At 42.0% G+C, this 10,694-nt stretch overlaps 1 protein-coding gene across 2 annotated transcripts in view; it reads left to right on the top strand.

Annotated features, from left to right (window-relative positions):
- Positions 1-10,694, top strand: part of LOC122549327 (activin receptor type-1-like) — a 49,004-nt gene that overhangs the window by 2,576 nt on the left and 35,734 nt on the right. Inside the window, exons 1-2 of one of the 2 annotated variants that reach the window (XM_043688959.1) lie at positions 833-1,126; positions 6,041-6,120. In XM_043688959.1, coding sequence (XP_043544894.1) covers positions 6,054-6,120 — 67 coding nt within the window. In that variant the 5' untranslated portion in view covers positions 833-1,126; positions 6,041-6,053. Of the gene's footprint in view, positions 1-832; positions 1,127-6,040; positions 6,121-10,694 lie in introns of those variants that run through there. The other variant, XM_043688960.1, reaches the window with a different exon arrangement.

Raw genomic sequence — 10,694 nt, 5'->3', positions numbered from 1 at the left:
GCGAAGGGGTCCTCGGAAGGTGGGCGGGGGTCCTGATTGTGAAAGTAAGCTCGGAGGCGGCGGAAGAAGTGTTCAACGTCACGCCGTGTATTAAATTCATTGATGCGTGGGCGGAGGGGGATGAAGGTGAGTCCTTTGCTGAGGACTAATCATTCGTCCTCAGTAAGAGGTAGGTCGGAGAATGGTGAAAACTTGGCAGGGCTGGGAGCTGGCATCTCGTGTAGGTGTGGAACTGGGAGTGGGGGCCGAGCCTGTAACTGGAGTGGGCCTGGTGGTAGGGGGAATGGGGGTGGAGTCATGAGCAAGGGTGGTGTTCCCCTCAGGGTTCTGGGGGACAGGGATGGTGGCAGTGGGATCTGTGGGGGACATGTCAGCAGAATGCAGGTGAGTGGCGTTGGTGGGGGTTGAAGTGGTGGCAAACACGGCAGGGGGGGGGGGAGGGGCGGAAGTCACTGGGCGTGTGACATCAGCGATGATGTGAGGGGTGGAAGTGATGTCACGTGTGGTGCATGAGGAATTGGGGAGCGGAAGTGGCTGTGGAAGCGGCCATGATGGGGGGAGGGGCGGAAGTCACTGGGCGTGTGACATCAGCGATGATGTGAGGGGTGGAAGTGATGTCACGTGTGGTGCATGAGGAATTGGGGAGCGGAAGTGGCTGTGGAAGCGGCCATGATGGGGTGGAAGTGACATCATCAATCACCGTGGGGGTGGTGGCTGCACCAGCTGCATGGCGAATGGCATCCGAGCAGTTTGTAGGCTGTTTATTCCTGTTTTGCTGTTGTCAATCTTCAGTAGCAACTGGTCATGGTAATGTGCCTATCTCCCTCTTTCGCCAGCTAGTAACTCCCAGGTGCAGTTGCCGATGTTTGGGCCTTCATGTCATGTTTGCAAGCATCCTTGAATCAGAGACTTGGGAATTCCACTGGTCATCTAGCTCCAGCTACCTCACAAGAGGTTCTTGGTTTTCAACTATTAACCATCCTGTAGATGTACCCAGTACTTGAGCCACTGAAGCTACTTCTGTTTGGTTACTTCTAATACACCTGGGAGCTCTGCCTTCAAAAAGACTGCTAACTTCACGATTCTCTCCTGCCAGGATATACCCATAGTGTGACACAAATAAGATGTAAGTTACTGCAAAAGTTGGTAGTTGCAAGTCCCTCGTGTTTCAAAGCCACACAACAATGTGTTAAATATGTTAAAAATCTGAGCCTTCTAAACCATCTGTTTAGGCTGAGGGTTCATTTTGATGTTAGCCCATGCATGTTTCACAAGCTGACCCATCAGTGGTAGCTACTTCCTCTGTGTATGTAGTGACAGATTGCCCATCAGAGAGGTGCTAAGGTAAAAGGATTTACTAATCACTTAGACTGGTGTGTTATTTAGTATGATCAGACACACCTTGTCCCACGACCACAGTTTTCTTGATACATATTATTAAAAACAAATTACAGACTTTGAGAGACAGTCCATGAATCTTTGTAATAAGTTGCTGTGAGGATGATTAGCACAGCATGATCAGGATGCAATTATTTTCTTTTATTCCTGTCTCCATTTATCTGTAATCTCTCCAGCCATATGAGGCTCTAAGTTTTCTGCTGTCTTCGTTTTCAGGCCTCTTATGCATTCCAATTTTGATAGTGCCACCTGGGGTCTTTGGTTACCCAGGTCCAGCTTTGGAATTCCCTCCATAGACCCCTCTGAATTGCTGTCTCGCTTTTCTGTTTTAAGGCGCTCATTAAAACCTAGCTGTTGGTCCAAGCTTTTGGCCATCTGATCTAATCCTCCTTGTGAGACTTGATGTCATCTTTGTTTTGTAACACACCTTTTGAAGGGCCTTAAGGCATTTTTGCTGTATAAATATAAAATATATCAGTGTGTTCACTTTCTACAAAGATCTGAACATTTCAATCAATATAATCTCTGCATCTATTCCAGGTATGTAGACATGAATAGTTACTCGTTCATAAACAGATAACTTTCATGTCAGGACATCAACTTTGTGCTATGAAGAACCCATCTGTGATCCTATCCCATGACTGTTATATTCAGCAAGGGAGGAAACTTCTGATCACAAGCTCTTGTTAGAAATTGATTCACTTGCCTGGAGCAACTCTGTATCCCTATGCAATTAGCAAAAGCATAGAAACAGCATCTGGATGATACAGGGTGGCTGAAGGTTTGCTCCCATGTTATGACTCACTGGGATCGTGTGCTGAAAATCAAGTCATGCTATTCCTGAGTCATTGCAAAAGATAAAGGTTTTGAAAGAAGACAAAATTTCCCAATTTAACTGTCTTGTAGACCCAGGGTGACAAAGCATGGGCTAAGTTTCTGTACTTAATGAGAATGACTATTTATTGTATATAATTAAGCTCGAGCTGCAGTTGAGTCAGCATATAAACTACTAATTAAGATTCTAATTCCCTTATAAACTCTTCTTGCACAAATATGTGCACATACACGTGAGAAAGTGATGGGTTATGAATGGTGTGAAGAACTAACAAAGCAGTTCAGTTAGTTTGAGCGTTGCTGAGATGATACTTGTCTTGGTTAGAATGTTGCTTCTCAGTCATCTGTCTCTTGATGTTTTCACTGATTTGGAAGAGACAGGATAGTTGGTTCACTTCATAAGCCAGAGACCTTTGTTAAAAGTTGTAGCTCACATCAACTATTGAAGGAAAGATAAATGGGTTTTCTTCAGGCTTAAAGTGGCTTGCTGCAGGGAAAAGAGAGAGAGCTCCTAAACAGGTGGTGCTTCAAAGGCTTCTCTGAATCTTGTTGAAATCACCAAGCTGCTTAGCTATTGGAAAACAAATCCCACAATTATTGACAGGCAAATCTTTGTAATTAGTAACTGATTCCTGAAGAAGGGTTTATGCTGGAAATGTCGATTCTCCTGCTCCTTGGATGCTGCCTGACCTGCTGTGCTTTTCCAGCAACACATTTTTCAGCACTGATCGCTAGTAATAAACTAATCCACTACTCGTTGCCAACCGAAGTTCTGTTTATACACAACACATTGACTCCAGTTCACTTGCTACCACTGATGTCCCTACAGCTGGACATCACAGTGGATATCATGTTAAGAACATAAGAACTGGGAGCAGCAGTAGGAATTCAGCCCTTCTAGTCTACTCAGCCTGATCTTATCTTGGCCTCAACTCCACTTTCCCTCCTAGACTCCATAACCCCTCAATACATTACTAATTTAAAATCCCCTCTGTTTATCTCCTTAATGTCCTTACTCAATGTCCTAGCATCCACCCTTCTCTGGGGTGGTGAATTTCACAGATTCATTTCTCTTTGAGATTTTCTCATCTCAATTTTAAATCTGCTGCCCCATCCTAAAACTATGATCTCTAGTTCCATATTTCTCCACATGAGAAGTGCACGGGCCTAAACTGTTCAAACTCTGTTTATAAGAAAAGTGACTCATCTCTGGGATCAACTTAGCAAACCTTCAATGCAACTACACCCCTCCTCAAGAAAGGGGACCAAAATTGAATGCAGTACTCTAGATGTGGTCTCACTTATGCTTTTTACAGTTGTAGGAACATTCCTCTACTTCTACACAGTTCCTTTAGCAGTAAATACCAAAATTCTATTTACCTTCCTTATTACCCATTGTACCTGCATCCTAGTTTTCTGTGATTCAAGCATGATGAAACCCAGATTTCTCCACACCAAAGTACTGAGGTTTCTTTCCGTTTAGATAATTTTTTTTATTCCTCTGGCCAAAATGGATAACCTCACATTTAGCCACATTAACCTTTGTTTGTTAAATTTTCACCTAACCTATCCATATCCGTATGTAAATTTCTTGATTCTTCATTACAACTTACCTTTCCATCTATTTTGATGTCACTTGCAAATATAACTAGTACTTATTATGTCTTTTTGCATCCACGTCATTAATGTACACTAAATATTTGAGGCTTGAGGACTGAACCCTGTGGTACCAACTTGTTACATCTTGCCAACCAAAGGGAGACCTATTTATCTGTCTGTTAGTTAGCCAGTCCTCTATCCAAGCTAATAAATTTCCCTAACCCCTAATACCTTCTGTTCTAACTTTTTTGTACAGCACATCATCAAATAAGTTAAAAATCACACAACACCAGGTTATAGTCCAACAGGTTTAATTGGAAGCACACTAGCTTTCGGAGCTAGTGTGCTTCCAATTAAACCTGTTGGACTATAACCTGGTGTTGTGTGATTTTTAACTTTGTACACCCCAGTCCAACACCGGCATCTCCGAATCATCATCAAATAAAAGTTACTTGCTTTCAAACCGTGCAAGCAATTCTTGCAGTTTCTCGTTTTAAAACAATTCTTCACATTTCAGTCCAAAATAATTTAAAAAACAGGGAATCTTCAAGTGAGTAGTAATAATCAACTTAAATGGGGGGAGGGAAATAAATAGTGATGTCTTGAAATGAGTTCATGTTGTAGAAGAGGTGGTGCTGTATTTCCTTAAAACGCATGAAGGTAGCTCAATCATCAGGTCCTGATCCAGAGATTTCCACAACTTTACTGGAAGCTATGGAAGAGATTGCTGGGCCTCTTGCTGAGGTGTTTGTATCATTAACAGCCATGGGGGAAAGTGCTGGAAGTAATGTAGAGCCATTACTTAAGACTGAAAGGAAAAGACAGGGAACTCTACATCGATGAGCCTTACATCAGTGATGAGTAAGCTGTTGAAGGGGATTCTGAGGTACAGGATTTAAATACATTTGGAAAGGCAAAGACTGATTAGGGTTAGTCAACATGGCTTTGAGTGTGGGAAATTGGTTTTCACAAACTTGGTTGAGTTTTTTAAACAGATAAGTAAGATTAATCAAGGCAGAGCAGTAGACATTATCTCTATGAACTTCAGCAAGGTGTTCAACAAGGTTCTGCGTGCTAATCTGGTTAATAAGGTTAGATCACATGGAATCCAGGGGAAGTTAGCTAATTGGATACAAAATTGGTTTGGAGGTAGGAGACAGGGTGATGCTGGGGTTGTTTTTCAGTTTGAAGGCCAGTGATCAGCGGTGTACCGCAAGGATCAGTGCTGGGTCTGCTGCTTCTCATCATTTATATAAATGATTTGGATGTGAATGTAGGAGGTATGGTTAGTAAATGGATGGTGTCGTGAACAGTGGAGAGGATTATCTCAGATAACAATGACCTTGATCAGATAGGCAATAGGCTGAGGAGTGGCAGGTGGAGTTTAATTTAGATAAATGTGAGGTTTTACATTTTCCTAAGACAAACCAGGGCACGGCTTCTACGGTTAATGATAAAGCCCTGGTCGGTGTTGCTGAACTAAGAGACCTACGGATGCAAGGGCATAGTTCCTTGAAAGTTGAGTCGCAGGTAGACAGAATGGCGTAGAAGGCACACTTCCCTTCATTGGTCAGGACATTGAGTATAGGAGCTTGGATGTCATGTTGTGGCTGTAAAGGACATTGGTGAGGCCACATTCAGAATATTGCATGCAATTCTAGTTGCCCTTCCACAGGAAAGATGTTGTTAGACCTGAAATGGTGCAGAAAAGATTTACAAGGATGTTGTCAGGACTGGAGGGTTTGAGATATAGGGAGAGGTTGAATAGGCTGGGGCTATTTACCCTGGAGCATTGGAGGTTGAGGGGCAACCTTATAAAGTTTCATAAAATAATGAGCATGGGTAGGGTGAATAGCCAAGGTCTTTTTCTGAGGGTGGGGGAGTCCAAAACTAAAGGGCTAGTTTCAAGATGAGAGGAGAAAAATTTAGAAAGGGCCAGCAGGGTAACTATTCCATACTGAGGGTGTTGTGTATGGAACAAGCTGCCAGAGGAAGTGATGAAGACAGGTGCAATTACAACATTTAAAAGGTGTGGGGATGGGTATATGAATAGGAAGGGCTTAGAGGAATATGGGCCAAATGCTGGCAAATGGGACTTGGTCAGATTGGGATGTTTGGTTAGCACAGGCAAGTTAGATTGAAGGGTCTGTTTGGGTGCTGTATAATTGGAGCCCCAGATCTGAAAAAAATGTCTGCCCTTGTTTTGCAGTAATATTTTCCTGATGGCCCAATGGAGCATCCTTGCACTCCTGCTTTTGGTCCCAAAGGTCTTCCATTGTGGAGCTGAAGGTAAGTTAGCTTTCTGTAAATCAGCTAGCTGTTTATGCTGCCTGAACTGCTGTGCTCTTCCAGCACCACTAATCCAGTAGCTGTTTACTGAACCCTTGTTCCAACCATTCTTGCTGTGCATTTAGGATTGGGTACAGTTATTTTTCTTTTATTTCATTGCTGTTTAAAAATTGGATGATTCAGCTGCCTTTTATTGAATGGACTAGACACATCTTGATTGTTTGTATGTTAATTTTAAAATTAGCTCTTTCAATTCCAAGAGCTCTGAGGCATGTTTGGTACTAGCAGATATATGTTCAAATACCAACACAATTTGCCTGTGATACAAATGAGTTGACCAAGTAGCAAGGTTTATTTTATGTTTTAGTAAGTTGCATACAAACGAGCATTTCAGTCATGAGGAGGAGTAGGCCAGTCAACCCTTCAAGCTTCCTCTGCTATTGAGTAAGACCATGGCTGATCTGAATGTAATCTCAAGTCTATATTCCTGCCACCCAATAATCTTTCAATCCCTTAACAAGAATCAATCTACCTCAGTCTCAACAATATTCAAGGGGCCAAGGAGTGGCAGATGGAATAATAAACTATTTGGATGTGAGCACAGGAGGTGCAGTTAGTAGGTTTACAGATGACACCAAAATTGGAGGTGTAGAAGTCGGCAAAGAAAGTTACCTCAGAGTGCAACAGGATCTTGATCAGATGGGCCCATGGGCTGAGGAATGACAGATGGAGTTTAATTTAGATAAATGCGAGGTGCTGCATTTTGGAAAAGCGAGGCAGGGTAGGACTTATACACTTAATGGTAAGGTCCTGGGGAGTGTTGCTGAACAAAGAGACCTTGGATTTCTGGTTCATAGTTGCTTCAAAGTGGAGTCTCAGGTAGATCGGATAGTGAAGAATGTGTTTAATATGCTTTCCTTTCTTGGTCAGAGCATTGAGTATAGGATTTGGGAGATCATGTTGCAGCTGTACAGGACATTGGTTAGGCCATTTTTGGAATATTGAGTGCAGTTCTGGTCTCCCTCTTATTGAAATGATGTTGTGAAACTTGAAAGAGTTCAGAACAGATTTACAAGGATGTTGTCAGGGTTTGAGAGTTGGAGTGATATGGAGAGGCTGAATAGGCTAGGGCTGTTTTCCCTGGAGCATCAGAGGCTGAGGGGTGACCTTACTGATGTTTATAAAATCATGAGAGGCACAGATATGGTAAATAAGCAAAGTCTTTTCTGTGGGTTGGGGGAGCCTAGAACTGGAGGGCAAAAGTTTAGGGTGAGAGGAGAATGATTTAAAAGGGACCTAAGGGGCAATTATTTTCACGCAGAGAGTGGTATATGTATGGAATAAACTGCCAGAGGAAGTGGTGGAGGCTGGTACAATTGCAACATTTAAAAGATATCTGGATGGATACATGAATAGCAAGGGTTTAGGAGGATATGGGACAAGTGCTGGCAAATAGGACTAGATTAGTTTCAGACATGTGACTGGCATAGACAAGTTAAACCAAAGAGTCTGTTTTTGTGCTTAACATCTCTATGACTCTCTTCCTGATATTGTGATGGAAGCAGATTTTCAAATGGGCAGCACCTCATTCTAGGTCTAGAATCTCCCATAACAGGAACCAAAGAGGGGAGGCTCTTGTGGCATAGTGGTAGTGTCCCTGGCCCTGGACCAGAGAAGACTGGATTCAAGTCCCATCAAGCTGATAAGAAAATAGGTTAAAAATTGATAAGGGGAACTAACCTCTGCTTCTGGATTTGATGTGCTTCAGTAAAAGTGCCTCTTATCCTTATAAATGGTAATGGATGTAAGCCCAGCCTGTCCAATCTTTTCTCATAAGACAAACCTGCTCATTCCAGATACTGGTCAAGTAAACATCCTCTGAGATGCCTCCAGTGTACTTGCATCCTCTTTAAATAAGGTTACCAATATTGTGCACAGTAATCCAGAGGCAGTCTCAGCCGTGCCCTGTGTAATTGAATTGTTTTGTACTCTATGACTCTATAATTGCATACAGTTCTGGTCACCACTACTAGAAGGATGTGAATGCTTTGGAGAAGATAGAGAAAAGGTTTATTAGGATGTTGCCTGGTATGGGGGTATTAGCTATGAAGAAAGGTTGGATAACCTTGGTTTTCACTGGAACGCAGGAGATTTAGGGGCAACATAATAGAAGTTCATTAAATTGTGAATGGCAAGGATAGTGTGGAAAGTATGAGACTTTTTCTCAGGGTGAAGAGGTCAGTTACTAAGAGATGCAGGTTCAAGGTGCAGGGGCCGGGGAGGGCAGTTCAGAAGAGATGTTCAAGGCAAGTTTTTCACACAAAGGGTGGTGAGTGTCTGGAATGCGCTGCCAGAGAAGGTGGGGAAAGCAGACACAATAGTAGCATCCAAGAAGCACCTGGACAAATAAGTGTATATGAAGGGAATAGAGGGATATGGATCCTATAAGTGAAAACAGTTTTAGTGTGGAATTGCAAAATGTGGTGGCACATGCTTGAAGGGCCAAAGGGCCTGTCCCTGTGCTGTACTGTTCTTTGTTCTTTCTTAATTCCGCTCACAATAAATGGTAACAATCTGTTGGCTTTCTGAATTACTTGCTAAAACTGTATACTTTTGCAATCGATACACAAGAACATCAAGATCAATGTGTATCTCAGAGCTGTACAATGTCTTGCCATTTAGGTAAAATGCATTTTTATTCTTGTGCCGTATGAACAAATTCTCATCTAAGTTATAGTCCATATTTACGACATCTTTGTCCACTCACTTAACCCATCAAATCTTTTTGTAAACTCAATTTTTCCTCAACATAACTTATGTTCTCACCTATCTCTGACTTGTCAACAGATTTGACAGCCAAGTCATGAATATAAGTTATAAACAGTTGAGGTCCCAGCATCGATCTGTATGGCATGCTCATTTTTACATCTCACTAACCTGAAAAAGATCTTGCTTTCTGCTAACCAGCCATCTTCCCTCCTTCTCAGTGTGCTACCTCCTACACCATGAGTTTTTTTAATTTCATACAATAACCATTGATGTGTAGTCTTATCAAATGTCATCTGTAATCTGCGTGCAGCACATTCACTGATCCTTTGTAGTTTATTCTTTATCCTTTATGCATTAAAACTCAAAGAATTGAAAGAGATTAGTCAGACATGATTATATTTCACAAAGCCTGTTGATTTTGCCTGATTACTTGAACTTACCCAAGTGCCCTGCTTTAACTTAGTGTTGTAGAATCTTGGAGATGTATAGCCTGGAAACAGATCTTTTGGTTCAACTCATCCATACCAACCGGATATCCTAAATTAATCTAGTCCTATTTGTCAGCATTTGGCCCATATCCCTTGGAACCCCTCCTATTCATATACCCAACCAGATGCCTTTTAAATGTTGTAATTGTACCAGCCTCCAGCAATTCATTCAATCACACCACTCATTGTGTGAAAAGGTTGCCCATTAGGTCCCTTTTTAAATCCTACCCCTCTCACCTTAAGCCTTTGCCCTCTATTCTTAGACTCCTCCCCTATTCTGCTTATTAAATAGCTTCTAAAATTTCCCTACTCAAATTGTTTCCAGATCTTGATGACCTAAACTTAGGTTATCTCTCTGTATTGGGTTAATATAATCATTAACTAAAAGCGCAATCACTCCAGCTTTTCCAACTTTCTTCTCATTCCTCTGTGTTCTGTACCTTTCAATTAGGTCCCAATCCATGTCACTGGGCAGCCATGTCTCTGTAATAGTGGCCAGGATCATACTTATTTAAGCTTCAATCTGCAATTTGAGAGGGAGAGGGTACAATCGGAAGTGACAATATTTTTGTTGAATAAAGGGAACTATGGAGCTATGAGGGAGGAGCTGGCCAAAGTTCAATGGTGCAATACCTTAGCAGGGATGACAGTGGAGGAACAATGGTGGATATTTCTGTGTATAATGCAGAAGTTGCAGGATCAGTTCATTCCAAAAAGCAAGAAAGATCCTAGGAGAAGGCATGGGTGGCCGTGGCTGACGAAGGAAGTTAAGAAACATATAAAGTTAAAAGCGAAAAAGTATAACATAGCAAAGATAAGTAGGAAAACGGAGGACAGGGAAGCTTTTAAAGAACCATAGAGGATTACTAAGAAGGAAATACGCAGAGAAAAAATGAGGTATGAAAGTAAACTGGCCAATAATATAAAGGAGGAGAGTAAAAGTTTTTTTAGGTATGTGAAAGACAAAAAAATGGTTAAGACTAAAATTGGGCCCTTGAAGACAGAAACAGGGGAATATATTACAGGGAACAAAGAAATTGCAGAAGAATTGAATTGGTACTTCAGATCTGTGTTCACTGGGGAAGACACAAGCAATCTCCCTGAGGTAACAGTGGCTGAAGGACCTGAACTTAAGGGAATTTATATTTGCCAGGAATTGGTGTTGGAGAGACTGTTAGGTATGAAGGTTGATAAGTCCCCGGGCCTGATGGTCTACATCCCAGGGTACTGAAGGAGATGGCTCGAGAAATCGTGGATGCGTTGGTGATTACTTTCCAGAGTTCGATAGATTCAGGGTCGGTTCCTGAGGATTGGAGG

The sequence above is a fragment of the Chiloscyllium plagiosum genome, chromosome 4 (genome assembly GCF_004010195.1).
Source record: "Chiloscyllium plagiosum isolate BGI_BamShark_2017 chromosome 4, ASM401019v2, whole genome shotgun sequence".
NCBI lineage: Eukaryota > Metazoa > Chordata > Chondrichthyes > Orectolobiformes > Hemiscylliidae > Chiloscyllium > Chiloscyllium plagiosum.
The sequence above is the reverse complement of the archived record's forward strand: the minus strand, read 5'-3'. Positions and strand labels throughout refer to the sequence as shown.